This window comes from Aphelocoma coerulescens, unplaced genomic scaffold, assembly GCF_041296385.1.
Source record: "Aphelocoma coerulescens isolate FSJ_1873_10779 unplaced genomic scaffold, UR_Acoe_1.0 HiC_scaffold_642, whole genome shotgun sequence".
In the NCBI taxonomy this organism is placed as follows: Eukaryota; Metazoa; Chordata; class Aves; order Passeriformes; family Corvidae; genus Aphelocoma; species Aphelocoma coerulescens.
The window spans coordinates 1-27,791 of NW_027183995.1; the positions used below are offsets into that span (position 1 = coordinate 1).

General features: G+C 57.1%; 1 protein-coding gene across 1 annotated transcript; it reads left to right on the plus strand.

Annotated features, from left to right (window-relative positions):
- Positions 1–2,278: 2,278 nt before the first annotated feature.
- SART1 (spliceosome associated factor 1, recruiter of U4/U6.U5 tri-snRNP) lies at positions 2,279–26,039 on the plus strand. Its single transcript, XM_068999975.1, has 13 exons — positions 2,279–2,287; positions 2,402–2,855; positions 3,806–3,857; positions 3,991–4,046; positions 6,448–6,574; positions 8,834–8,939; positions 9,775–9,852; positions 12,908–13,007; positions 18,688–18,827; positions 20,319–20,519; positions 22,113–22,234; positions 24,693–24,842; positions 25,913–26,039. Exons 1-12 carry the CDS (start codon positions 2,279–2,281, stop codon positions 24,838–24,840), a joined length of 1,593 nt encoding a protein of 530 aa, XP_068856076.1. The 3' UTR covers positions 24,841–24,842; positions 25,913–26,039.
- The last annotated feature ends 1,752 nt before the right edge of the window (positions 26,040–27,791 follow it).

The following is a 27,791-nucleotide window of genomic DNA, read 5'->3' on the forward strand; positions in this document are numbered from 1 at the left end:
CATTTTGGGGTCAATTTGGGGTGATTTTGGGGGCTCATTTTGAGCGCCGACAGCTCAGCTCGCGGGGGGGAGAATTGGGCTCCATCTGAGGGGGAAGGGGGGCCCAAAATGGTCAGGGATCACCTCAGGGCACCCCAAGGTGGGTTGGGGTGATTTTGGGGGCGATCTGGGGTGATTTGGGTCGATTTTGGGATCAATTTGGGGTGATTTGGGTCCATTTTGGGTCATTTTGGGGCTCATTTTGAGCGCTGACAGCTCCAGCTTGTGGGGGCAGAATCGGGCTCCATCTGAGGGGGGAAGGGGGGCCCAAAATGGTCAGGGACCCCCTCAGAGGGCAGCCCAAGGTGGTTGTGGGTGATTTGGGGTAATTTTGGGTTAATTTTGGGCGATTTTGGGGACATTTTGGGGTCAATTTGGGATGATTTGGGTCATTTTGGGGCTCATTTGAGCGCTGACAGCTCCAGCTCGCGGGGGGGGAGAATCAGGCTCCATCTGAGGGGAAGGGGGGCCTGGAACAGTCAAGGATCCCCTCAGGGCAGCCCAAGATGGGTTGGGGGTGATTTGGGACATTTTGGGTCAATTTTGGCGATTTGGGGACATTTTGGGTCATTTTGGGGCTCATTTTGAGCGCCGACAGCTCCAGCTCACAGGGGGGGAGAATCGGGCTCCATCTGAGGGGGAAGGGGGGCCCAAAATGGTCAGGGACCCCCTCAGGGCACCCCAAGATGGGTTGTGGGTGATTTTGGGGCAATTTCGGTTAATTTTGGGACATTTTGGGTGATTTGGGATCAATCTGGGTCAATTTGGGTCCATTTTGGGCTCATTTTGAGCGCCGACAGCTCCAGCTCACAGGGTGGGAGAATTGGGCTCCATCTGAGGGGGAAGGGGGGCCCAAACTGGTCAGGGACCCCCTCAGGGCACCCCAAGGTGGGTTGTGGGTGATTTGGGGTGATTTTGGGTTAATTTTGGGACATTTTGGGTAAATTTTGGGTTTTTTTGGGGTGATTCAGCTGAATTTTGGGTTAATTTTGGGCCAACTTTGGGTCAAATTTGGGCTATCTTTGTGCGGTTTGGGTCGATTTTGGGGTAACTTTGGGTGGTTTGGGTCATTTTGGGTTAATTTTGGGACATATAGATCAATTTTGGGTCCATTTTGGTCAACTTCGGGTCAATTAGAGCCAATTCTGGGCCAACTTTGACCAACTTGGGGTGAATTTTCGCCAATTTTGGTCCATTTAGGGTCAATTTTGGCCATGTTTGGTCCATTTTGGTCAACTTCGGGTCAATTCGAGCCAATTCTGGGCCAACTTAGACCAATTTGGGGTGAATTTTCACCAATTTTGGTCCATTTTGGGCTAACTTCGGCTGAATGGGGTGGGGGGGGTTGGTGTTGAACTTTACCCCCAATTTTCTGCTCCTAAGCAGCTTTAAAGGGACTTTGCACCCCAACTTTGCGCTGGGTGCCGCAGGATTTTTAAGGAACGCACCGAGTGCTCGCCACGCCCCAAAATCCCCCCAAATACTTTTATGAGGACCCCCCCCCGGCCACGCTAAAATGTCCTTAGGGGGTGACAGCGTTCAAGCCTTTCTGGAGCATCGAACGACTCCCCCGGAGACCCCAAAACCCTCAGAGGGACCCCAGGACTTTACAGAGCCCCCCTTGAACAACCCCCCCTTGGACAGGGCTCAAGGCACCCCCCGCACATTCAAAGAACCCCCTGAACACCCGATCTTCTCAAAGGGACCCAAAATCCCCCTCCCCCAACCCCCAAAGCCCCTCAGGGGTTGCGGTACCTCCACGCGCCGCTCGTGACGGGACTGGGAGAGCGCCGAGCCGCGGGGGCGGCTTTTATACCCCGCCGTGGCCACGCCCACCCCGCCGTGGCCACGCCCCCAGCACCGGCGCCGCCGAGGCGCCCGGGCCGGGTGGATCAAAGGGGCACGAGGTGGCGGGGGGGGGGAGGGCGGACACGCCCCGGGGCGAACCGGGCGGAACGGGGCCACCGGAGCGCGCATTTGGGAGTCTTTGACTCCCGTGATGGCTCTGCAGGACGCCAGTTAGGAGAGCCGCGCCCTTTTTCTTCTCCTGGAAGACACCCCCGTTCTTTTCGCGGTCCCTCCCCCCCCCCCAATGCGTCGCCATTTTGCTGCACCCCAAGCAGCCGCCATCTTGCTGTTTTCAAAGGCTCTCTTCGTTTCTGATGGCGCCGCCATTGTGTTGTACCCCGGGGGTGCGGTATTTACGGGGTCTCCTCACTGGGAACCGCGTCCCCCCGCGATGTACGAGGTTGGAAGATCCCCGGGCCTTTTTCGGGGGTCTCCAGCCCTCTATGAGGGGACAGAGCTGGGCCGCACTCATCCTGTTCCCCCCCCTCCAGGCGCATAATGGTTCATCCCACAGCGCCTCCTCAGGCCCGCCTTTACCTCAGCCAGTCAGCACCGCGCTCTGCCGGAAGTAGCCGCGCACCGGAAGCGTTGCCACGGTAACGACCGGAAGTCCCGCTCTCTCCCGGAAGTGGCGGCGCGGCCATGGGCGCTTCGAAGAAGCACCGGGAGCGTGGCGGGACCGAGGCGGCCGAGGAGGCTCCGGGAGCAGCCGGGACGGGCGGTGGAGGCAGCAGCAGCAGCGCGGGGCGACCCCGCGAGCACCGCAAGCATCGGCACCGCGGCGGGGAGCGGCGCGGGGAAACGCAGCCGCTCCCGGGGCGAGCGCGGTGGCTCCGGTGGAGGAGGAGGCTCCGGTTCCTCCCCGCCGCGGAGGCCCGAGGAGCCCGGCAGGAGCGGCCATGGCCGGGGGGGCTCCGAGAGCGAGCGGAGAGCCAAGAGGGAGAGGAAGGAGGAGCGGGAGGAGCCCGGTGAGGGCGGAGGGGGGGGGGAGGGGAGCGCTGAGGGGGGGCCCGGAGCGGGATTTGGGGGGGGGGGGGGGCTGGGAGGATTTGGGGGGTACCTGAGGGGGCTGGGGGGGGATTTGGGGGTGTCCGGAGGGGGCTGGGAGGGGTTTGGGGGCACCTGAGGGGGCTGGGGGGGGATTTGGGGGCACCTGAGGGGGCTGGGGGGGGATTTGGGGGCAGCTGAGGGGGCTGGGGGGATTTGGGGGTGTCCGGAGGGGGCTGGGGAGGGATTTGGGGGTATCTGAGGGGTTTGGGGAGGGATTTGGGGGCACCTGAGGGGGCTGGGGGGGGATTTGGGGGCACCTGAGGGGGCTGGGGGGGGATTTGGGGGTGTCAGGAGGGATTTGGGGCACCTGAGGGGGCTGGGAGGGATTTGGGGTGTCTGGAGGGATTTGGGGGCACCTGAGGGGGCTGGGGGGGTTTGGGGGTGTCTGGAGGGGTTTGGGGGTGTCCGGAGGGGGGTGGGGAGGGATTTGGGGGTGTCAGGAGGGATTTGGGGGGCACCTGAGGGGGCTGGGGGGGGGTTTGGGGGTGTCTGGAGGGGTTTGGGGGCACCTGAGGGGGCGGGGGGGGGTTTGGGGTGTCCGGAGGGGTTTGGGGGTGTCCGGAGGGGGCTGGGGGGGATTTGGGGGTGTCCGGAGGGGTTTGGGGTGTCCGGAGGGGTTTGGGGGGTGCTCGAGTGGATTTTGGGGTGCGGCGAGGGGGTCCTGGAGGATTTTTGGGGGGGGTTGGGGTGATTTGGGGGAGGGGGGGAAGCTTTGGATGGGGGAGCCCTCAGAGGGATTTTGGGGAGGGGGGAGGGGGGGTTGGAGGGAATTTTGGGGGGGGGCCAAGGGGTGTCAGAGGATCTCCAACATGGATTAATTAATGCTAATTAATTAATTAACGATAGTTAATTAATTATCCCCCCTCAGCACCTCCCAAACCCACGGCGGCCGAATCCTCCCTGAGCGTGGAAGAAACCAAGTGAGGATCCCCCCCCCCCGTCCCCCCCCTCCCTTTTCCCAAAAATGGGGTGGTCCGACCCCAAACTTGGGGTGCCCCCCACCCCAAAAGCCCCCGGGACCCCTCCCCCCCTCAGCCCTGTTGCCATTCCCAGTAAACTCCGAGCCAAACTGGGATTGAAGCCCCTGGAAACGGCGGCGGCCAAGAAAGGTGAGGGGGGGGACCCCGGTTTGGGGTGGTTTTGGGGGGTTTTGGGGTGGTTTTGGGGTGTTTGGGGCAGGTTTTGGGGTGTTTGGGGCGGTTTTGGGGGGGTTTTGGGATGTTTGGGGCGGGTTTTGGGGCGGGTTTTGGGGTGTTTGGGGCAGTTTTGGGGTGTTTGGGGCGGTTTTGGGGGGTTTTGGGATTTTTGGGGCGGGTTTTGGGGGGTTTTGGGGTGGTTTTGGGGTGTTTGGGGCGGGTTTTGGGGTGTTTGGGGCGGTTTTGGGGTGTTTGGGGCGGGTTTTGGGGGGTTTTGGGACGGTTTTGGGGTGTTTGGGAGCGGATTTTGGGGCGGGTTTTGGGGTGCTCAGGTGCCACTTTGGGGGGTTTGAGAGCGGGTTTTGGGGGGTTTTGGGGTGTTTGGGGCGGTTTTGGGGCGGGTTTTGGGGTGTTTGGGGCGGGTTTTGGGTGTTTGGGAGCGGATTTTGGGGCGGGTTTTGGGGTGCCTCAGGTGCCCACTTTGGGCGGTTTTGGGGGGTTTGGGAGCGGGTTTTGGGGTGTTCGGGAGCCCATTTTGGGGTGCTCAGGAGCCCGTTTTGGGGTGGATTTTGGGGTGCTCAGGAGCTCCTTTTGGGGCTGATTTTGGGGTGCTCAGGAGCTCCTTTTGGGGCTGATTTTGGGGCGGGTTTTGGGGTGGATTTTGGAGTGCTCAGGAGCCCATTTTGGGTCGGGTTTTGGGGGGTTTGGGGGCGGGTTTTCGGGTGTTTGGGAGCGGGTTTTGGGGCGGGTTTTGGGGTTTTTGGGGCGGGTTTTGGGGTGTTCGGGAGCTCATTTTGGGGTGGATTTTGGGGGCTCAGGAGCTCCTTTTGGGGTGGATTTTGGGACTGATTTTGGGGCGGGTTTTGAGGAGGTTTTGGGGTGCTCGGGAGCCCATTTTGGGGCAGGTTTTGGGGTGCTCGGGAGCCCATTTTGAGGCGGGTTTTGGGGTGTTTGGGGGCGGGGTTTGGGGGCGGGTTTTGGGGTGTTTGGGAGCCCATTTTGGGGCGGGTTTTGGGGTGTTTGGGAGCCCATTTTGGGGCGGGTTTTGGGGGCTCAGGAGCTCCTTTTGGGGCTGATTTTGGGGCTGATTTTGCGGTGCCCAGTGCCAATTTTGGGGCTGATTTTGGGGCCAGTTTGGGGCTGATTTCGAGGCTGTTTTGGGGCTGACTTCGGGGGCGTTTTGGGGCTGATTTCGGGGCCGTTTTTGGGCTGAGTTTGGGGTCGGCTTGGGGCCGATTTTGGGGTGCCCAGTGCGGATTTTGGGCTGGTTTGGGGCTGATTTTGGGGTGCCCAGTGCTGATTTTGGGGCCAACTTTGGGGCTGATTTTGGGGTGCTCCGTGCCAATTTTAGGGCGGATTTCGGGGCCATTTTAGGGCTGACTTTGGGGCTGTTTTGGGGCTGATTTGGGGTCGTTTTGGGGCCGTTTTGGGGCTGATTTGGGGTCAGTTTAGGGCCGATTTTGGGGTGCTCCGTGCCGATTTTAGGGCAGATTTTGGGGCCGTTTGGGGCTGACTTTGGGGCTGATTTGGGGCCGTTTGGGGCTGACTTCGGGGCCGTTTTGGGGCTGACTTCAGGGCCGTTTTGGGGCCGATTTTGGGGTGCCCAGTGCAGATTTTGGGGCTGGTTTGGGGCTGATTTTGGGGTGCCCAGTGCTGATTTTGGGGCCAACTTTGGGGCTGATTTTGGGGTGCTCCGTGCCAATTTTAGGGCGGATTTCGGGGCCATTTTAGGGCTGACTTTGGGGCTGTTTTGGGGTCGTTTTGGGGCCGTTTTGGGGCTGATTTGGGGTCAGTTTGGGGCCGATTTTGGGGTGCTCCGTGCCGATTTTAGGGCGGATTTTGGGGCCGTTTGGGGCTGACTTTGGGGCTGATTTGGGGCCGTTTGGGGCTGACTTTGGGGCCGTTTTGGGGCTGACTTTGGGGTCGGTTTGGGGCTGATTTTGGGGTGCCCAGTGCTGATTTTGGGGCCAACTTTGGGGCTGATTTTGGGGTGCTCCGTGCCAATTTTAGGGCGGATTTCGGGGCCGTTTTGGGGCTGACTTTGGGGCCGTTTTGGGGCTGTTTGGGGCTGATTGGGGCCGTTTTGGGGCTGACTTCAGGGCCGTTTTGGGGCTGATTTTGGGGTTGGTTTGGGGCTTTTGAGGCTGATTTTGGGGTGCCCAGTGCTGATTTTGGGGCCAACTTTGGGGCTGATTTTGGGGTCTGTTTGGGGCCGATTTTGGGGTGCCCAGTGCAGATTTTAGGGCCGGTTTGGGGCTGATTTTGGGGTGCTCCGTGCCGATTTTAGGGCGGATTTTGGGGCTGACTTTGGGGCCATTTTGGGGCTGATTTTGGGGCCGTTTTGGGGCTGATTTGGGGCGTTCCCCCGAGGCAGAGGCGGGCACCAAGGAGGACCCGGTGGCGGCCGAGGTGATCAATCCGCTGGCGCTGCGGCAGCGCGAGGAGATCCGCGAGAAGCTGGCGGCGGCCAAGGAGAAACGGCTGCTGAACCAGAAACTGGGGTACAGGGGGGGCTGGGAGGGGGTTTGGGGGGGCTAGGAGGGGTTTTGAGGGGCTGGGAGGGGCTTTGGGGGCAGTTGGAGGGGCTGGGATGGGGTTTTGGGGGGCTGGGGATGGGTTTTGGGGGGGCTGGGAGGGGTTTTGGGGGGGCTGGGAGGGGCTTTGGGGGCAGTTGGAGGGGCTGGGATGGGGTTTTGGGGGGTTAGGGAAGGGTTTTGGGGGGGCTAGGAGGGGTTTTGGGGGGGCTGGGATGGGGCTTTGGGGGGTTTGGGGGGCTGGGAGGGGGTTTGTGGGCAGTTGGAGGGGCTGGGAGGGGTTTTGGGGGGCCTGGGATGGGGCTATGGGGGATTTGGGAGGGGTTTTGAGGGGGCTAGGAGGGGTTTTGGGGGGGCTGGGATGGGGCTTTGGGGGGCTTGGGGGAGCTGGGGAGGGTTTTTGGGGAGCTGGGGAGGGGTTTTGGGGGATTTGTGGGTGCTAGGAGGGGTTTTGGGGGGGTTGGAGGGGCTGGGATGGGGTTTTGGGGGGCTAGGGAAGGGTTTTGGGGGGCTAGGAGGGGTTTTGGGGGGGCTGGGGAGGGGCTTTGGGGGCAGTTGGAGGGGCTGGGATGGAGTTTTGGGGGGATTTGGGAGTCTGGGGAAGGGCTTTGGGGGAGCTGGGGAGGGGTTTGAGGGGTTTTGGGGGGGCTGGGAGGGGCTTTGGGGCCAGTTGGAGGGGCTGGGAGGGGTTTTGGGGGTTTTGGAGGGGCTGGGAGGGGTTTTGGGGGGGCTGGGATGGGGCTTTGGGGGATTTGGGAGGGGTTTTGGGGGGTTTGGGGGGCCTGGGATGGGGCTTTGGGGATTTGGGAGGGGTTTTGAGGGGGCTAGGAGGGGGTTTGGGGGGCTAGGAGGGGTTTTGGGGGGGCTGGGATGGGGCTTTGGGGGGTTTGGGGGAGTGGGAGGGGTTTTGGAGGGCCGGGGAAGGGTTTTGGGGGGGCTAGGAGGGGTTTTGGGGGGGTTGGAGGAGCTGGGAGGGGTTTTGGGGGGCTGGGGCAGGGTTTTGGGGGGGCTGGGATGGGTTTTGGGGTGTTTGGGGCGGCTGGGGAGGGGTTTTGGGGGGATTTGTGGGGCTGGGGAGGGGCTTTGGGGGGTCTGGGGGGCTGGGGAGAGGCTTTGGGGGGTCTGGGGAGGGGTTTTGGGGGCAGTTGGAGGGGCTGGGAGGGGTTTTGGGGGGTTTGGGGGGCCTGGGATGGGGCTTTGGGGGATTTGGGAGGGGTTTTGGGGGGCCGGGGAAGGGTTTTGGGGGGGCTAGGAGGGGGTTTGGGGACAGTTGGAGGGGCTGGGAGGGGTTTTGGGGTGTTTGGGGCAGCTGGGGAGGGGTTTTGGGGGATTTGGGAGGGGTTTTGGGGGGCTGGGGAGGGGCTGGGAGGGGGTTTGGGGGGACTGGGAGGGGTTTGGTGGATTTGGGGGGGGATTTTGGGGGGCACTGGGGGGGTTTGGGGGGATTTTGGGGGGGTTGGGGGGATTTTGGGGGGAATTGGGGAGCACTGGGGGGGTTTGGGGGGATTTTGGGGGGGATTTTGGGGGGCTTTGGGAGGGTTCTGGGGGGGATTTGGGGGAGAACTGGGAGCACTGGGGGGTTTGGGGGATTTTGGGGGCACTGGGGGGGTTTGGGGGGATTTGGGGGGGATTTTGGGGGAATTGGGAGGGTTCTGGGGGGATTTTGGGGGGATTGGGGGGCACTGGGGGGGATTTTGGGGGAATTGGGGGGCACTGGGGGGGTTGGGGGGGGATTTTGGGGGGCTTTGGGAGGGTTCTGGGGTGGATTTTGGGGGGCACGGGGGGTTTGGGGGATTTTGGGGGGAATTGGGGGGCACTGAGGGGGATTTAGGGGGGATTTGGGGGGGCTTTGGGAGGATTCTGGGGTGGATTTGGGGGTGAATTTGGGTTTTTGGAGGGGGCAGGAAGAGATTTAGGAGCTCTCAGGGGTGGATTTGAGGCACAGAGAAAATTTTGGGGGCAATCCCGAGGCTATTTTTGGGCTAATTTGCGCTTTTTTAGCGTTTTTAGCAAAGATTTTTTCGACAACACCGAAAACTTCAGGGTGGGGAAAAAAAAAAAAAAAAAACAAACCCAAAAAAATCCAGGAGAAAATTTTGGAAAAAAAAAATCAGGATTTTTTTGAGAAACGAAAAAAAAAAAAAAAAAACCCGCTCAGGAAGGATTTGGGGTGGTTCAGAGGTGATTTAGGAAACCCCAAAATGTCCTTTTTTCACCCCAAACCAGGAAGGTGAAGACGCTGGGGGAGGAGGAGCCCTGGCTGGACGACGCGGCCGCCTGGATCGAGCGCAGCCGAGCGCTGCAGAGGGAGAAAGAATTGGCAGAAAAAAGGGTGAGAAAAGCCCCCCAAAATCCCCAAAAAACCCCCCAAATCCCAGGAAACCCCAAACCCCTCGATTTCACCCCAAACCCGGCGATTTTATACCCGTTTTTGGGGATTTTTCAGCCGTAATTTGAATTTTTGGAGGCTTTTTTTGGTCAGAGTTGGGATTTTTTTAGGGGGTTTTGGGGGTTTTTGTCACCTGAAATTCCGGGGTTGGGGTTGGATTTTGGGAATTTGTGGCGGTGCCTGGAAGTTTGGGGTAAAATTTAAGGGTTTTGGGGGAAAATTCCTTAAAAATGGGAGGTTTGGGGGTTGAAATTTGGTTTTTTGCAACGGTGTTTTGGGTTAAAAGGAGGAATTCTGAGCTGAAAATTCTCATTTTGTCCTGAATTTTGGGGATTTTGAGCGTCAGTGTGATTTTTAGGGATTTTTAGGGATTTTTAGGGATTTTCCGTGGGAAATTTTACTAAAAAACGACATTTTGAGGCTTTGAAGTTGTGATTTTTGAGCTAATTTCTTCCTGTTTTACACCAAAATGCTGAATTTTTATTCTTAACCCCCCCCATTTTTCCTGAAATTTAGAAAATTTGAGCTCTTCCAAGCCCAAAATTGAATTTTAGGAGCATCCCCCCCCAAAAATTTCTGGGAAAATCCCCCAATTTAGCAGCGCCCCCTTTGAATTTCAGCTCCTTTTTTAACCAAAATTGAGATTTTTCCGCTCGTTTTGCCCCCCTGAGGAATTCCCAACTCCCGGGGGGTGTTGGGGGCGGGGCTGGGGCTGTTCCTGGGGGGTTCCCAGTCCTCCCAGTGCCCCCCAAACTGGTGGAACTGGGGGGCTTTGCAGGCCAGGCTGCTGGAGGAGATGGAGGAGGAGTTCGGGCTCAGCCCCTTGGTGGAGGAGGAATTCCAGCGGCGCCGGAGGGTGAGGAGGGGCTGGGGAAAAAGGGGCCAAAATTGGCCCAAAATGGACCAAAATCGGTGAAAATTCATCCCGAAATGGATCAGAATGGAGGGAAATTGGTGAAAATTGGCCCGAAATGGAGGGAAATTGGTGAAAATTGGCCCAAAATGGACTGAAATTGGTGAAAATTCATCCCAAAATCGGCTCGAAATGGACTGAAATCGGTGAAAATTCACCCCAAAATGGCCTGAAAGGGAGGGAAATTGGTGAAAATTGGCCCAAAATGGACCAAAATTGGCGAAAATTCAACCCGAAATGGATCAGAATGGAGGGAAATTGGTGAAAATTGGCCCAAAATGGAGGGAAATCGGTGAAAATTCACCCAAAATGGGCCCGAAATGGACCAAAATCGGTGAAAATTCATCCCGAAATGGATCAGAATGGAGGGAAATTGGCGAAAATTGGCCCAAAATGGACCAAAATGGGTGAAAATTCAACCCGAAATGGATCAGAATGGAGGGAAATTGGTGAAAATTGGCCCAAAATGGAGGGAAATTGGTGAAAATTGGCCCAAAATGGACTGAAATTGGTGAAAATTCATCCCAAAATCAGCTCGAAATGGACTGAAATCGGTGAAAATTCACCCCAAAATGGCCTGAAAGGGAGGGAAATTGGTGAAAATTGGCCCAAAATGGACGGAAATCGGTGAAAATTCAACCCGAAATGGACTGAAATTGGTGAAAATTCACCCCGAAACGGCCCAAAATGGACCAAAATCGGTGAAAGTTCATCCCAAAATGCACCAGAATGGAGGGAAATTGGCAAAAATTGGCCCAAAATGGATCAAAATCGGTGAAAATTCAACCCAAAATGGACCAAAATTGGTGAAAATTCACTCCAAATTGGCCCAGAATGGACAGAAATCGGTGAAAATTCACCCGAAATTGGCCCGAAGTGGACTGAAATTGATGAAAATTTAACCCAAAAGTGGCCCAGAATGGAGGGAAATTGGCAAAAATTGGCCCAAAATGGACCAAAATTGGCGAAAATTCAACCCGAAATGGATCAGAATGGAGGGAAATCGGTGAAAATTCACCCAAAATGGGCCCGAAATGGACCAAAATCGGTGACAATTCATCCCAAAATGGATCAGAATGGAGGGAAATTGGTGAAAATTGGCCCAAAATGGACTGAAATCGGTGAAAATTCAACCCGAAATGGACTGAAATTGGTGAAAATTCACCCCAAAACGGCCCAAAATGGACCAAAATCGGTGAAAGTTCATCCCAAAATGCACCAGAATGGAGGGAAATTGGCAAAAATTGGCCCAAAATGGACCAAAATTGGCGAAAATTCAACCCGAAATGGATCAGAATGGACGGAAATTGGTGAAAATTCATCCCAAAATGGACCAAAATTGGTGAAAATTCACCCCGAAACAGCCCAAAATGGACCAAAATCGGTGAAAATTCATCCCAAAATGCACCAGAATGGAGGAAAATTGGTGAAAATTGGCCCAAAATGGACCAAAATTGGTGAAAATTCAACCCAAAATGGATGAGAATGGACTGAAATTGGTGAAAATTGGCCCAAAATTGCCCCAAACGACCCCAAAATCACCCGAAACAACCCGAAAATTGACCCAAAATCCGGGGAAATGAACCCAAATCTGACCCCAAAACTGACCAAAATTGACCCTTAATCTCCCAAAATTGCCCCAAAAATGCCCCAAATCACCCAAAATTGACCCAAAATGTCCCAAAATTTTCCCAAAAGACCCAAAACGACCCCGAAATGTCCCAAAATCCCGGGAAATGACCCCAAATCTGACCCCAAAATTGCCCCTAAATTGGCCCAAATTTGCCCTGAAATGTCCCAAAAATTACCCCAAATCACCCAAAATTTTCCCAAAATTTTCCCAAAAGACCCCAAACGACCCAAAATGTCCCAAAATCGCGGGAAATGACCCCAAATCTGACCCCAAAACTTCCCAAAATTCGCCCTAAATCTTCCAATATTGTCCTTAAATTGGCCCAAAATTGGCCCTGAAATGATCCAAAATTGCCCCAAAATTGCCCCAAAATTTTCCCCAAAGACCCGAAACGACCCAAAATGTCCCAAAATCGCGGGAAATGACCCCAAATCTGACCCCAAAATGGCCCAAAATTGACCCCAAAACGGCCCAAAATTGTCCTGAAATGACACAAAATTGCCCCTAAATTGCCCTGAAATGTCCCAAAAATTGCCCCAAATCACCCAAAATTTTCCCAAAATTTTCCCAAAAGACCCCAAACGACCCAAAATGTCCCAAAATCGCGGGAAATGACCCCAAATCTGACCCCAAAACTGCCCAAAATTCGTCCTAAATCTTCCAATATTGCCCTTAAATTGGCCCAAAATTGGCCCTGAAATGACCCAAAATTGCCCCAAAATGTCCCAAAATTTTCCCAGAAGACCCCAAACGACCCAAAATGTCCCAAAATCCTGGGAAATGAGCCCAAATCTGACCCCAAAACGGCCCAAAATTGACCCCAAAACGGCCCAAAATTGTCCTGAAATGACTCAAAATTGCCCCTAAATTGCCCCAAAATTGCCCTGAAATGTCCCAAAAATTACCCCAAATCACCCAAAATTTTCCCAAAATTTTCCCAAAAGACCCCAAACGACCCAAAATGTCCCAAAATCGCGGGAAATGAGCCCAAATCTGACCCCAAAACTGCCCAAAATTCGCCCTAAATCTTCCAATATTGTCCTTAAATTGGCCCAAAATTGGCCCTGAAATGATCCAAAATTGCCCCAAAATTGCCCCAAAATTTTCCCCAAAGACCTGAAACGACCCAAAATGTCCCAAAATCCTGGGAAATGACCCCAAATCTGACCCCAAAATGGCCCAAAATTGACCCCAAAACGGCCCAAAATTGTCCTGAAATGACTCAAAATTGCCCCTAAATTGCCCTGAAATGTCCCAAAAATTGCCCCAAATCACCCAAAATTTTCCCAAAATTTTCCCAAAAGACCCCAAACGACCCAAAATGTCCCAAAATCGCGGGAAATGAGCCCAAATCTGCCCCCCCAGGAGCGTTACAGCGCCCGGGACCTGCAGGGGCTGACGGTGGAGCACGACCCGGCCTCGATCCCCGAGGGCCAGAGCCTGGTGCTGACCCTCAAGGACAGGGGTCAGTCTGGGGATACTGGGAGGGACTGGGAGGGACTGGGATATACTGGGAGGGGACTGGGATATACTGGGAGGGACTGGGATATACTGGGAGGGGACTGGGAGGGATTGGGAGGGACTGGGAGAGAGCCTCGTGCTGACCCTCAAGGACAGGGGTCAGTCTGGGGATACTGGGATATACTGGGAGGGACTGGGAGGGACTGAGAGGGACTGAGAGGGACTGGGATATACTGGGAGGGGACTGGGAGGGACTGGGATATACTGGGAGGGGACTGGGAGGGACTGGGATGGACTGGGAGGGGACTGGGAGAGAGCCTGGTGCTGACCCTCAAGGACAGGGATCAGTCTGGGGGATACTGGGGATACTGGGAGGGACTGGGAGGGGACTGGGATATACTGGGATGGACTGGGATATACTGGGAGGGGACTGGGATATACTGGGATGGACTGGGATGGACTGGGATGGACTGGGATATACTGGGAGGGGACTGGGAGGGATTGGGAGGGACTGGGAGAGAGCCTGGTGCTGACCCTCAAGGACAGGGGTCAGTGGGGATACTGGGATATACTGGGAGGGGACTGGGAGGGGACTGGGATATACTGGGAGGGGACTGGGAGGAACTGGGAGGGACTGGGATGGACTGGGATATACTGGGAGGGGACTGGGAGGGATTGGGAGGGACTGGGAGAGAGCCTCGTGCTGACCCTCAAGGACAGGGGTCAGTCTGGGGATACTGGGGATACTGGGAGGGGACTGGGATATATTGGGAGGGACTGGGATATACTGGGAGGGGACTGGGAGGGACTGGGATATACTGGGAGGGACTGGGATGGACTGGGAGGGACTGGGAGAGAGCCTGGTGCTGACCCTCAAGGACAGGGGTCAGTCTGGGGGATACTGGGGATACTGGGAGGGACTGGGAGGGGACTGGGATATATTGGGAGGGACTGGGATATACTGGGAGGGGACTGGGAGGGACTGGGATATACTGGGAGGGACTGGGATGGACTGGGAGGGACTGGGATGGACTGGGATGGCGTGGGAGGGGACTGGAAGGGAGTGGGAGAGAGCCTGGTGCTGACCCTCAAGGACAGGGGTCAGTCTGGGGATACTGGGGATACTGGGATGGACTGGGATATACTGGGAGGGGACTGGGAGGAACTGGGAGGGACTGGGATGGACTGGGATATACTGGGAGGGGACTGGGAGGGATTGGGAGGGACTGGGAGAGAGCCTCGTGCTGACCCTCAAGGACAGGGGTCAGTCTGGGGATACTGGGGATACTGGGAGGGACTGGGATATACTGGGAGGGGACTGGGATATACTGGGATGGACTGGGATGGACTGGGATATACTGGGAGAGGACTGGGAGGGATTGGGAGGGACTGGGAGAGAGCCTCGTGCTGACCCTCAAGGACAGGGGTCAGTCTGGGCATACTGGGGATACTGGGAGGGACTGAGAGGGACTGGGAGGGGACTGGGATATACTGGGAGGGGACTGGGATGGACTGGGATATACTGGGAGGGGACTGGGAGGGACTGGGATGGACTGGGAGGGGACTGGGAGAGAGCCTGGTGCTGACCCTCAAGGACAGGGGTCAGTCTGGGGGATACTGGGGATACTGGGAGGGACTGGGAGGGGACTGAGAGGGACTGGGAGGGGACTGGGATATACTGGGATGGACTGGGATGGACTGGGATGGACTGGGATATACTGGGAGGGACTGGGAGGGGACTGGGATATACTGGGAGGGGACTGGGATATACTGGGATGGACTGGGATGGACTGGGATGGACTGGGATATACTGGGAGGGGACTGGGAGGGATTGGGAGGGACTGGGAGAGAGCCTGGTGCTGACCCTCAAGGACAGGGGTCAGTCTGGGGATACTGGGGATACTGGGAGGGGACTGGGATATATTGGGAGGGACTGGGATATACTGGGAGGGGACTGGGAGGGACTGGGATATACTGGGAGGGACTGGGATGGACTGGGAGGGACTGGGAGAGAGCCTGGTGCTGACCCTCAAGGACAGGGGTCAGTCTGGGGGATACTGGGGATACTGGGAGGGACTGGGAGGGGACTGGGATATATTGGGAGGGACTGGGATATACTGGGAGGGGACTGGGAGGGACTGGGATATACTGGGAGGGACTGGGATGGACTGGGAGGGACTGGGATGGACTGGGATGGCGTGGGAGGGGACTGGAAGGGAGTGGGAGAGAGCCTGGTGCTGACCCTCAAGGACAGGGGTCAGTCTGGGGATACTGGGGATACTGGGATGGACTGGGATATACTGGGAGGGGACTGGGAGGAACTGGGAGGGACTGGGATGGACTGGGATATACTGGGAGGGGACTGGGAGGGATTGGGAGGGACTGGGAGAGAGCCTCGTGCTGACCCTCAAGGACAGGGGTCAGTCTGGGGATACTGGGGATACTGGGAGGGACTGGGATATACTGGGAGGGGACTGGGATATACTGGGATGGACTGGGATGGACTGGGATATACTGGGAGAGGACTGGGAGGGATTGGGAGGGACTGGGAGAGAGCCTCGTGCTGACCCTCAAGGACAGGGGTCAGTCTGGGCATACTGGGGATACTGGGAGGGACTGAGAGGGACTGGGAGGGGACTGGGATATACTGGGAGGGGACTGGGATGGACTGGGATATACTGGGAGGGGACTGGGAGGGACTGGGATGGACTGGGAGGGGACTGGGAGAGAGCCTGGTGCTGACCCTCAAGGACAGGGGTCAGTCTGGGGGATACTGGGGATACTGGGAGGGACTGGGAGGGGACTGAGAGGGACTGGGAGGGGACTGGGATATACTGGGATGGACTGGGATGGACTGGGATGGACTGGGATATACTGGGAGGGACTGGGAGGGGACTGGGATATACTGGGAGGGGACTGGGATATACTGGGATGGACTGGGATGGACTGGGATGGACTGGGATATACTGGGAGGGGACTGGGAGGGATTGGGAGGGACTGGGAGAGAGCCTGGTGCTGACCCTCAAGGACAGGGGTCAGTCTGGGGATACTGGGAGGGACTGGGAGGGACTGGGATATACTGGGAGGGGACTGGGATGGACTGGGATGGACTGGGATATACTGAGATGGACTGGGATATACTGGGAGGGGACTGGGAGGGACTGGGCCAGAGCTTCGTGCTGACGCTCAAGGACAGGGGTCAGTCTGGGGATACTGGGGATACTGGGAGGGACTGGGAGGGACTGGGATATACTGGGAGGGGACTGGGAGGGATTGGGAGGGACTGGGAGAGAGCCTCGTGCTGACCCTCAAGGACAGGGGTCAGTCTGGGGGATACTGGGGATACTGGGAGGGACTGGGAGGGGACTGAGAGGGACTGGGAGGGGACTGGGATATACTGGGAGGGGACTGGGAGGGACTGGGAAGGGACTGGGATATACTGGGAGGGGACTGGGACAGAGCCTCGTGCTGACGCTCAAGGACAGGGGTCAGTCTGGGGATACTGGGAGGGACTGGGAGGGACTGGGATATACTGGGAGGGACTGGGAGGGACTGGGATGGACTGGGATATACTGGGAGGGGACTGGGAGGGACTGGGCCAGAGCTTCGTGCTGACGCTCAAGGACAGGGGTCAGTCTGGGGATACTGGGGATACTGGGAGGGACTGGGATATACTGGGAGGGGACTGGGATGGACTGAGAGGGGACTGGGAGAGACTGGGATGGACTGGGAGAGACTGGGATGGACTGGGATATACTAGGAGGGACTGGGATGGACTGGGAGGGGACTGGGAGAGAGCCTGGTGCTGACCCTCAAGGACAGGGGTCAGTCTGGGGGTATTGGGGATACTGGGATATACTGGGATGGACTGGGAGGGACTGGGATATACTGGGAGGGACTGGGATGGCGTGGGAGGGGACTGGGAGGGAGTGGGAGAGAGCCTGGTGCTGACCCTCAAGGACAGGGGTCAGTCTGGGGGATACTGGGGATACTGGGAGGGACTGGGATGGACTGGGATATACTGGGATGGACTGGGATGGACTGGGATATACTGGGAGGGGACTGGGAGGGACTGGGATGGACTGGGAGGGGACTGGGAGAGAGCCTGGTGCTGACCCTCAAGGACAGGGGTCAGTCTGGGGGATACTGGGAGGGACTGGGATATACTGGGAGGGACTGGGAGGGGACTGGGATGGACTGGGATGGACTGGGATGGACTGGGATATACTGGGAGGGACTGGGATGGACTGGGAGGGGACTGGGAGAGAGCCTGGTGCTGACCCTCAAGGACAGGGGTCAGTCTGGGGGATACTGGGGATACTGGGATGGACTGGGGGATACTGGGGGACACTGGGAGGCACTGGGGGACACTGGGAGGCACTGGGGGATACTGGGGGACACTGGGAGGCACTGGGAGGCACTGGGGGATACTGGGGGACACTGGGAGGCACTGGGGGACACTGGGAGGCACTGGGGGATACTGGGGGACACTGGGAGGCACTGGGGGATACTGGGGGACACTGGGAGGCACTGGGGGACACTGGGGGATACTGGGGGACACTGGGAGGGGCTGGTGCTGTCCCCGAGGCACTCGGGGCGTGGGGTGTTCCCTCGTGCTGGGTGTCCCCTCACTGTCCCCCTGTCCGTCTGTCCTTCTGTCCCTCCCCATGTCCATCCCCGTGTCCGTGTGTCCGTCCCCGTGTCCATGTGTCTGTGCCCATGTCCGCGTGTCCATCCCGTGTGTCCGTCTGTCCATCCCCGTGTCCGTCTGTCTCTCCGTCCCCGTGTCCGTGTGTCTGTCCCCGTGTCTGTCCGCGTGTCCGTGTGTCCCCGTGTCCGTGCCCATGTCCATCTGTCCGTCCCCGCGTCCGTGTGTCCATCCCCGTGTCCCTCCCCGTGTCTGTGTGTCTGTGTGCCCGTGCCCATGTCCGTGTGTCCCTCCCCGTGTCCGTCTGTCCATCCCCGTGTCTGTCCCCGTGTCTGTGTGTCCATGCCCGTGTCCGTGTGTCCGTCCCCGTGTCCGTGTGTCCGTGCCCATGTCTGTCTGTCCGTCCCTGTGTCCATGTGTCCCTCCCCGTATGTCCGTCCCCGTGTCCCCATGTCCGTGTGTCCGTCCCTGTGTCCGTCTGTCCATCCCCCTTTCCCCGTGTCCCTCCCCGTGTCCGTGTGTCTGTGTGCCCGTGCCCATGTCCGTGTGTCCGTCCCCGTGTCGGTGTGTCCGTCCCCGTGTCCCTCCCCGTGTCCATGTGTCCGTGTGCCCGTGCCCACTTCCGTGTGTCCCTCCCCGTGTCCGTGTGTCTGTGCCCATGTCCGTGTGTCTGTCCCCGTGTGTCCGTGCCCGTGTCCGTGTGTCCCTCCCCGTGTCTGTGTGTCCCTCCCCGTGTCCGTGTGTCCGTGTCTGTGTCCCCGTCCCCGTGTCCGTCTGTCCCTCCCCGTGTCCGTCTGTCCCTCCCCGTGTCCGTCTGTCCCTCCCCCTTCCCCCGTGTCCATCCCCGTGTCCGTCTGTCCATCCCCCTTTCCCCGTGTCCCTCCCCGTGTCCGTCTGTCCCCCCCCGTGTCCGTCTGTCCCTCCCCCTTTCCCCGTGTCCCTCCCGGTGTCCGTCTGTCCCTCCCCGTGTCCGTCTGTCCCTCCCCCTTTCCCCGTGTCCCTCCCCGTGTCCGTGTGTCCGTCTGTCCCTGCGCAGGGGTGCTGGAGCCGGGCGAGGACGTTCTGGAGCAGGTGGCGCTGGCGGCGGCGGCGCGGGCGCGGGAGGAGCAGGAGCTGCGGCGCCGGCGGCCGCCCTACGACCCCTACGGGGAGCAGCCGCCCGGGCCCGCCCTGCAGGTACCGCGGCTACCGCGGCGTATCGCGACATAGCGCGGCTATCGCGACGTATCGCGACATAGCGCGGCTATCGCGACATAGCGCGGCTATCGCAACATAGCGCGAGTGCTATCACAGCTTTTATCACGGCTTCTATCGCGACATAGCGCTGCTTCTATCGCGATATAGCACCGCTTTTAGTGCGACATAGCACTGGTTCTATCGCGACATAGCACCGCTTCTATCGCGACATAGTGTGGCTGCTATCGCGATATAGCACCGCTTCTAGTGCGACATAGCACTGGTTCTATCGCGACATAGCGCCGCTTCTATCGCGACATAGCGCTGCTTCTATCGCGACGTAGCGCGAGTGCTATCACACCTTTTATCACAGCTTCTATCACGACATAGTGTGGCTGCTATCGCGACATAGCGCAGCTTCTATCGCGACATAGCACCGCTTCTATCGCGACATAGCGCGGCTGCTATCACGACATAGCGCGAGTGCTGTCACAGCTTTTATCACGGCTTCTATCACGACATAGCACCGCTTCTATCGCGACATAGCGCGGCTGCTGTCGCGATATAGCACCGCTGCTATCACGACATAGCGCGAGTGCTATCACAGCTTTTATCGCCGCTGCTATCGCGACATAGCGCTGCTTCTATCGTGACATAGCACCGCTTCTATCGTGACATAGCGCAGCGTATTGCGACGTAGCGCGGCTTCTAGCGCGACATAGCACCGCTTCTATCGCGACGTAGCGCCGCTTCTATCGCGACATAGCGCGAGTGCTATCACAGCTTTTATCACGGCTTCTATCGCGACATAGCGCCGCTGCTATCGCGATATAGCACCGCTTCTATCGCGACATAGCGCCACTTCTATCGCGACATAGTGTGGCTGCTATCGCGATATAGCACCGCTTCTATTGCGACATAGCGCCGCTTCTATCGCGACATAGCGCGGCTGCTATCGCGACATAGCGCCGCTTCTATCGCGATATAGCGCGAGTGCTATCACAGCTTTTATCACGGCTTCTATCGCGACATAGCGCCGCTGCTATCGCGACGTAGCACAGCTGCTATTGCGACATAGCGCCGCTGCTATCACGACGTAGCGCTGCTTCTATCACGGCTTCTATCGCGACATAGCGCGGCTTCTATTGCAATTTCTATCGCGACCTATCACGGCACATCGCGGCTTCTATTGCGACGTATCGGGGCTTCTATTGCGGCTTCTATCGCGACATAGCATGGCTTCTATCGCGACATAGCGCGGCTTCTATCGCAGCTTCTATCGCGGCTTCTATCGCGACATATCGTGGCTTCTATCGCGACACAGCTCCCGACACGGCGCGTACGCGGCTGCCGACGGCGCAGTTCGCATCGTATCGCGCGATGTATCACCTCATATCGCGATATATCGCGACATATCGCGTCGTATCGTGATATATCGCGATATATCGTGCCATATCGTGCCATATCGCGCCGTATCGCGCCGTACCGCAGGCCCCGAAGGCGCCCTCGCTGCTGGCCCAGTACGACGAGCCGGCCCCGCGCCCCTCGTTCCGCCTGGGCCCGGGGGGCACTCAGGACGCGGGGGGGGACCCCCGGCCCGGGCCCCTCCCCCCTCCCCCCGGCCCCACCCCCCAGAGCCTGGAGCTGCCCCTCCCCCGTCTGGCCCCGGAGTACCTGACCCCGGAGGAGATGGTGAGGGGGGGAGGGGGACGGGGGGGGGGGGGTTTGGGGGGGATTTGGGGGGATTCGGGTGGATTTCGGGGGGGATTTGGGGTCATTGGGGGGGGTTTGGGGGGGATTTGGGGGGGATTTTGGGGGTTTAGGGGAGATTTGGGGCAGATTTGGGGTCATTGGGGGGGGTTTGGGGGAGATTTTGGGGGGATTTAGGGGGGATTTTGGGGGGATTTGGGGTCATTGGGGGGGTTTGGGGGGATTTGGGGGGGTTTGGGGGAGATTTTGGGGGGATTTGGGGGGGGTTTGGAGGGGGTTGGGGGGGTTTTGGGGGGATTGGGGTGGATTTGGGGGGATTTGGGGTCATTGGGAGGGGTTTGGAGGGGATTTGGGGTGGATTTGGGGGGGTTTGGGGGAGATTTTGGGGGGATTTTGGGGGGGTTGGGGGGGTTTTGGGGGGATTTGGGGGGACTTTGGGTGGATTTGGGGGGATTTGGGGTGATTGGGGTGGATTTGGGGTCATTGGGGGGGATTTAGGGTGGATTTAGGGTGGATTTGGGGGGGCTTAGGGGGGATTTGGGGGGTTTAGGGGGGATTTTGGGGGGGATTTGGGGGTGCTGGGGGGTTTGGGGTGGATTTGGGGGGGGTTTGGGGTCATTGGGGGTGGTTTGGGGGAGATTTTGGGGGGATTTGGGGGGATTTTGGGGGGGATCTGGGGGGGTTTGGGGTGATTGGGGTGGATTTGGGGGGATTTTGGGGGGTTTAGGGGGGATTGGGGGGGATTGGGGGGGGTTGGGGGTCTGGGGTGGATTTGGGGAGATTTGGGGGGGATTTGGGGGGACTTGGGGTGGATTTGGGGGGGTTTGGGGATGATTGGGGTGGATTTGGGGTGGATTTTGGGGGGATTTGGGGGGATTTGGGGGTCCTTGGGGCAGATTTGGGGGGATTTGGGGGGATTTTGGGGTCATTGGGGTGGATTTGGGGGGATTTGGGGTCGCTGGGGGGGATTTGGGGTTGTTGGCGTGAATTTAGGGGGTTTGGGGTCATTGGGGTGGATTTGGGGGGATTCTGAGGGATTTTGGGGTCACTGAGGTGAATTTGGGAGGATTTTGGGCTCATTGGGGCAGATTTTGGGGTGCATTTTGAGGGAATTCAGCAGATTTTGGGGCTCAGCTTCGGTTTTGGGGTTAATTTATGAGAACTGAGCTCATTTTTGGGGCGCTTTCCCCACTTTTGGTGCTTTTCCCCTTCATTCCTGAGGTCCGGGAGGAGCTTTTGGGGTCTCTCCCTGTGGAATTCGTGGATTTTTGGGGCGATTTCACCCCAATCCCCTCCAACCCTCTCGACCCAGGGCCCTTTTGGGGCCGATTTGGGATTTTTTGGGGCCGATTTGGGATTTTTTGGAGCCCTTTTTGGGCCGTTTTCCCCCTTTTTTTGCTCTTTTTCCCCTTCCATTCCGCTCCTCCTGCAGCGCTTTTGGGAATTCTTTTCCCGAAATTCCCGGGAGCCTTTCTGAGGGGGGGGTTTTGGGGTTCCCTTTTTTTGGGGGGGGTGGTCCCGAAGTTTGGGGGGGGGGGGGAGGTTAATTTGGGGGTCCCCCCGCCCCTCCCCCAGGCGGTGACGTTCCGGAAAACGCGGCGCCGGGTCCGGAGGCTCCGCAAGAAGGAGAAGCCCCTGAGGGCCGACGACCTCCTGGCGCTGGCCCCGGGGGACACCCAGGGCGACTTCGGCTCCAGGTCCCCCCCCAAATCCCCCCTAAACCCCCCTAAATTCCCCCTAAACCCCCCTAAATTCCCCCTAAACCACCCTAAATTCCCCCCAAATCCCCCCTAAACCCCCCTAAATTCCCCCTAATCCTCCCAAAATCCCCCCTAAACCCCCCTAAATTCCCCCTAATCCTCCCAAAATCCCCCCTAAACCGCCCTAAATCCACCCTAAACCCCCCTAAATTCCCCCTAAACCACCCTAAATTCCCCCCAAATCCCCCCTAAACCCCCTTAAATTCTCCCTAATCCTCCCGAAATCCCCCCTAAACTGCCCTAAATTCCCCCTAAACCGCCCTAAATTCCCCCTAATCCTCCCAAAATCCCCCCTAAATCCCCCTAAATTCTCCCTAATCCTCCTGAAATCCCCCCTAAACTGCCCTAAATTCCCCCTAAGCCCCCTAAATCCACCCTAAACCCCTCTAAATTCCCCCTAAACCCCCCTAAATTCCCCCTAAACCCCCCTAAATTCCCCCTAAACCACCCTAAATTCCCCCTAAGCCCCCCAAATCCCCCCTAAACCCCCCTAAATTCTCCCTAAACCTCCCGAAATCCCCCCTAAACTGCCCTAAATTCCCCCTAAGCCCCCCAAATCCACCCTAAGCCCCCCAAATCCACCCTAAATCCCCCCAAATCTCCCCTAAATTCCCCCTAAACCACCCTAAATTCCCCCCAAACCCCCCAAATCCACCCTAAACCCCCCTAAATTCCCCCAATCCTTCCTAAATCCCCCCTAAACTGCCCTAAATTCCCCCTAAGCCCCCCAAGTCCACCCTAAACCCCCTTAAATTCCCCCCAAACCCCCCAAATCCACCCTAAATCCCCCTAAATTCCCCCCAAACCCCCCAAATCCACCCTAAATCCCCCTTAAATTCCCCCTAATCCTCCCGAAATCCACCCTAAACCACCCTAAATTCCCCCTAATCCTCCCGAAATCCCCCCTAAACCCCCCTAAATTCTCCCTAATCCTCCTGAAATCCCCCCTAAACTGCCCTAAATTCCCCCTAAGCCCCCTAAATCCACCCTAAACCTCCCAAAATCCCCCCTAAACCCCCCTAAATTCCCCCTAAACCCCCCTAAATTCCCCCCAAACCCCCCTAAATTCCCCCTAAACCCCCCTAAATTCCCCCTAAACCACCCGAAATTCCCCCCAAATCCCCCCTAAACCCCCCTAAATTCTCCCTAAACCTCCCGAAATCCCCCCTAAACCGCCCTAAATCCCCCCTAAACCGCCCTAAATTCCCCCTAAGCCCCCCAAATCCACCCTAAGCCCCCCAAATCCACCCTAAATCCCCCCAAATCTCCCCTAAATTCCCCCTAAACCCCCCTAAATTCCCCCTAAACCCCCCAAATCCCCCCTAAACCCCCCTAAATTCTCCCTAATCCTCCTGAAATCCCCCCTAAACCGCCCTAAATCCCCCCTAAACCCCCCTAAATTCCCCCTAAACCCCCTAAATTCCCCCTAAACCACCCTAAATTCCCCCCAAACCCCCCAAATCCACCCTAAACCCCCCTAAATTCCCCCTAAACCACCCTAAATTCCCCCCAAATCCCCCCTAAACCCCCCTAAATTCTCCCTAATCCTCCCCAAATCCCCCCTAAACTGCCCTAAATTCCCCCTAAGCCCCCCAAATCCACCCTAAACCTCCCAAAATCCCCCCTAAACCCCCTTAAATTCCCCCTAATCCTCCCCAAATTCCCCCTAAACTGCCCTAAATTCCCCCTAAACTGCCCCAAATCCCCCCTAAACCCCCCTAAATTCCCCCTAAACCCCCCTAAATTCCCCCTAAACCCCCTTAAATTCCCCCTAATCCTCCCAAAATCCCCCCTAAACTGCCCTAAATTCCCCCTAAACCACCCTAAATCCCCCTAAACCACCTTAAATTTCCCCTAATCCTCCCAAAATCCCCCCTAAACCACCCTAAATTCCCCCCAAGCCCCCCAATTCCCCCCTAAATCCCCCCACATCCCGCTTAGACCCCCTTAAACCCCCCAAATCCCCCCTAAATTCCCCCCAAACCCCCCCAAATCCCCCCTAAACCCCCACAAACCCACCCCAAATCCCCCCAAATCCCCCCAAACGTCCCTAAACCCCCCCAAAGCCCCCCTAACCCCCCAAGCCCCCCCAAAATCCCCCCAAACCCCCCAAACCTCCCCCAAATTCCCCCAAATCCCCCCATAACCCCCAAAACTCCTCCAAACCTCCCTAAACCCCCCCAATCTCCCCAAAATCCCCCCTAAACCCCCCCAAATCCCTCCAAACCCCCCCAAATCCCCCCCAAATCCCCCCAAAATCCCCCCCAAATCCCCCCCTAAACCCCCCAACCCCCCCAAATCCCTCCTAAACTCCCCCCAAATCCCCCCCAAATCCCCCCCAAATCCCCCCCAATCCCCCCCAAATCCCTCCTAATCCCCCCCAAACCCCCCCCAGGTCGCGGGGCCGAGGCCGAAAGGTGCAGGAGGATGAGGAGGGGGGCTGGGGGGGACCCCGAAAACGCCTCCAGCCCCCCCGAGGGGACCCCCCAGGCCCCGCTGCCCTCGGACGACACCCGCACCGAGAGCATGGACATCAGCAGTGATGGTGGGGGGGGTTTGGGGGGGATTTGGGGGGGATTTTGGGGGGATTTGGGGGGATTTTGGGGGGACTAGGGGGAGTTTTGGGGGGATTTGGGGGAGGTTTGGGGGGATTTTGGGGGGTTTGAGGAGATTTTGGGGGACTTGGGGGGAGATTTGGGGGGATTTGGGGGGATTTTGGGGAGGTTTGGGGGGATTTGGGGGGATTTTGGGGAGATTTGGGGGAATTTTGGGGAGATTTTGGGGAGATTTGGGGGGATTTTGGGGAGGTTTGGGGGGATTTGGGGGGGATTTTGGGGAGTTTTGGGGAGATTTTGGGGGGATTTGTGGAGATTTGGGGGGATTTGGGGGGATTTGGGGGGGTTTGGGGAGATTTGAGGGGATTTTGGGGAGATTTGGGGAGATTTGGGGGGGGTTGGGGAGATTTGGGGGGGGTTGGGGAGATTTGGGAGGATTTGGGGAGATTTGGGGGGATTTTGGGGAGGTTTGGGGGGATTTTGGGGAGTTTTGGGGAGATTTTGGGGAGGTTTGGGGAGATTTGGGGGGATTTTGGGGAGATTTGGGGGGATTTTGGGGGGATTTGGGGGGATTTTGGGGAGATTTGGGGGAATTTTGGGGAGATTTTGGGGGGATTTGGGGGGATTTGGGGGGATTTTGGGGAGATTTGGGGGGATTTTGGGGAGATTTGGGGGAATTTTGGGGAGATTTGGGGGGATTTTGGGGAGATTTGGGGGAATTTTGGGGAGATTTGGGGGGATTTTGGGGAGATTTGGAGGGATTTGGGGAGATTTGGGGGGGGTTTGGGGAGATTTGGAGGGATTTGGGGAGATTTGGGGGATTTTGGGGAGATTTGGGGGATGTTTTGAGGTCTCCCTGACCCAAATTTGCCCCCTCAGAGCAACCCGGACCCCCCCCCATCCCTGGAGGAGAACGAGGCAGAGCAGGAGCTCAGGAGGGGGGGGGGGGGGGTTTAAGGGATTTTGGGGTGGTTTTGGGGAGGTTTTGGGGGCTCAGTGGGGATTTTTGAGAGGTTTTGGGGGATTTTGGGGTCCCCCTGACCCGAATTTGCCCCCCCAGATGAGGCAGAAGCCCCCGGGACCCCCCCGGCCCTGGAGGAGGACGAGGCCGAGCAGGAGCTGCAGCAGCAGCTGGAGCGGGGCCGGCGCCTGCGGCAGCTGCGGGAGCTGCGGGAAGGGGGAGGAGAGAAGGTCAGAGCACCCCGAAAACACCCCGAAAATACCCCAAAATCACCCCAAAAATACCCCAAAATCACCCCCAAAAATACCCCAAAATCCTCCCTAAAATCACCCCAAAATCCTCCCCAAAATCACCCCAAAAATACCCCAAAATCCTCCCCAAAATCACCCCAAAAATACCCCGAAATCCTCCCCAAAATCACCCCAAAATACCCCGAAACAGCCCCAAAAACCTCCCCTAAATCACCCCAGAAATACCCCAAAATCCTCCCCAAAATCACCCCAAAATCACCCCAAAATCACCCCAAAAATACCCCAAAAATAGCCCAAAACAGCCCCAAAAACCTCCCCAAAATACTCTAAAAGTATCCTAAAATCACCCTCAAAAATACCCCAAAATCCTCCCCAAAATCACCCCAAAAATACCCTGAAAGAGTCCCAAAAACCTCCCCAAAATACCCCAAAAGTATCCTTAAATCACCCTCAAAAATACCCCAAAAACCTCCCCAAAATCACCCCGAAAACACCCCGAAATCCTCCCCAAAATCACCCTAGAAATACCCCAAAATCCTCCCCAAAATCACCCCAAAACTACCCCAAAATGCCCCCAAAAATACCCTAAAATCCTCCCCAAAATGAGCCCAAAATCACCCCAAAAATACCCCAAAACAGCCCCAAAATCCTCCCCAAAATCACCCCAAAAAGACGATAAATTCCCCCGAACGATGATAAATTTCCCCAAAATGGGGAAAATGACCCCAAAGTGGAGGAGAAATAACCCCCAAAATGGGAGAGAATGACCCCAAAAAGGCGATAAATTCCCCAAAAAAGTGAATAATTTCCCCAAAATGGGGAAGAAATTCCCCCAAAAAGTCGAGAAATTCCCCTAAAAAGTTGAGAAATTCCCCCAAAATGGGGAAAATGCCCCCAAAATGGGAAGAAATGACCCCAAAATGGGGAAAATGCCCCTAAAATGGCCCAAAATGGGGGAGAAATGACCCCAAAAAGGCGATAAATTCCCCAAAATGGGGAAAATGACCCCAAAATGGGGGAGAAATTCCCCAAAAAGCCGAGAAATTCACCCAAAATGGGGGACAAATGACCCCAAAATGGGGGAAAATTACTCCGAAAAGGCGATAAATTCCCAAAAAAGGCGAATAATTTCCCCAAAATGGGGAAAATGACCTCAAAATGGCCCAAAATGGGGAAGAAATGACTCCAAAAAGGCAATAAATTTCTCCGAAAAGGTGATAAATGCCCCCAAAATGGGAGGAAAAATGCCCCCAAAATGGCCCAAAATGGGGGAGAAATGCCCCCAAAATGGGGAAAATGCCCCCAAAATGGGGAAATTGACCCCAAAAAGGTGATAAATTCCCCCAAAAAGGTGATAAATGACCCCAAAATGGGAGGGAAAATGCCCCCAAAATGGGGAGAAATTCGCCAAAATGGGGAAGAAATGACCCCAAAATGGGGAAAATGCCCCCAAAATGGCCCAAAATGGGGGAGAAATTCCCCAAAATGGGGGAGAAATGCCCCCAAAATGGGGAAATTGACCCCAAAAAGGTGATAAATGCCCCCAAAATGGGAGGAAAAATCCCCCCAAAATGGCCCAAAATGGGGAAAATTACCCCAAAATGGGAGAAATTCCCCAAAATGGGGAAAATGCCCCCAAAATGGGGGAGAAATGCCCCCCAAAAGTCGATAAATTCCCCCAAAATGGGGAAAATTACCCCAAAATGGGAGAAATTCCCCAAAATGGG

Coding starts and splice junctions, on each gene's coding strand:
- SART1 (XM_068999975.1), top strand. Junction 6,575..8,833: donor CTGCTGAACCAGAAACTGGG/GTACAGGGGGGG, acceptor ACCCCAAACCAG/GAAGGTGAAGACGCTGGGGG. Junction 18,828..20,318: donor CGCCCGGGCCCGCCCTGCAG/GTACCGCGGCTA, acceptor GCCGTACCGCAG/GCCCCGAAGGCGCCCTCGCT.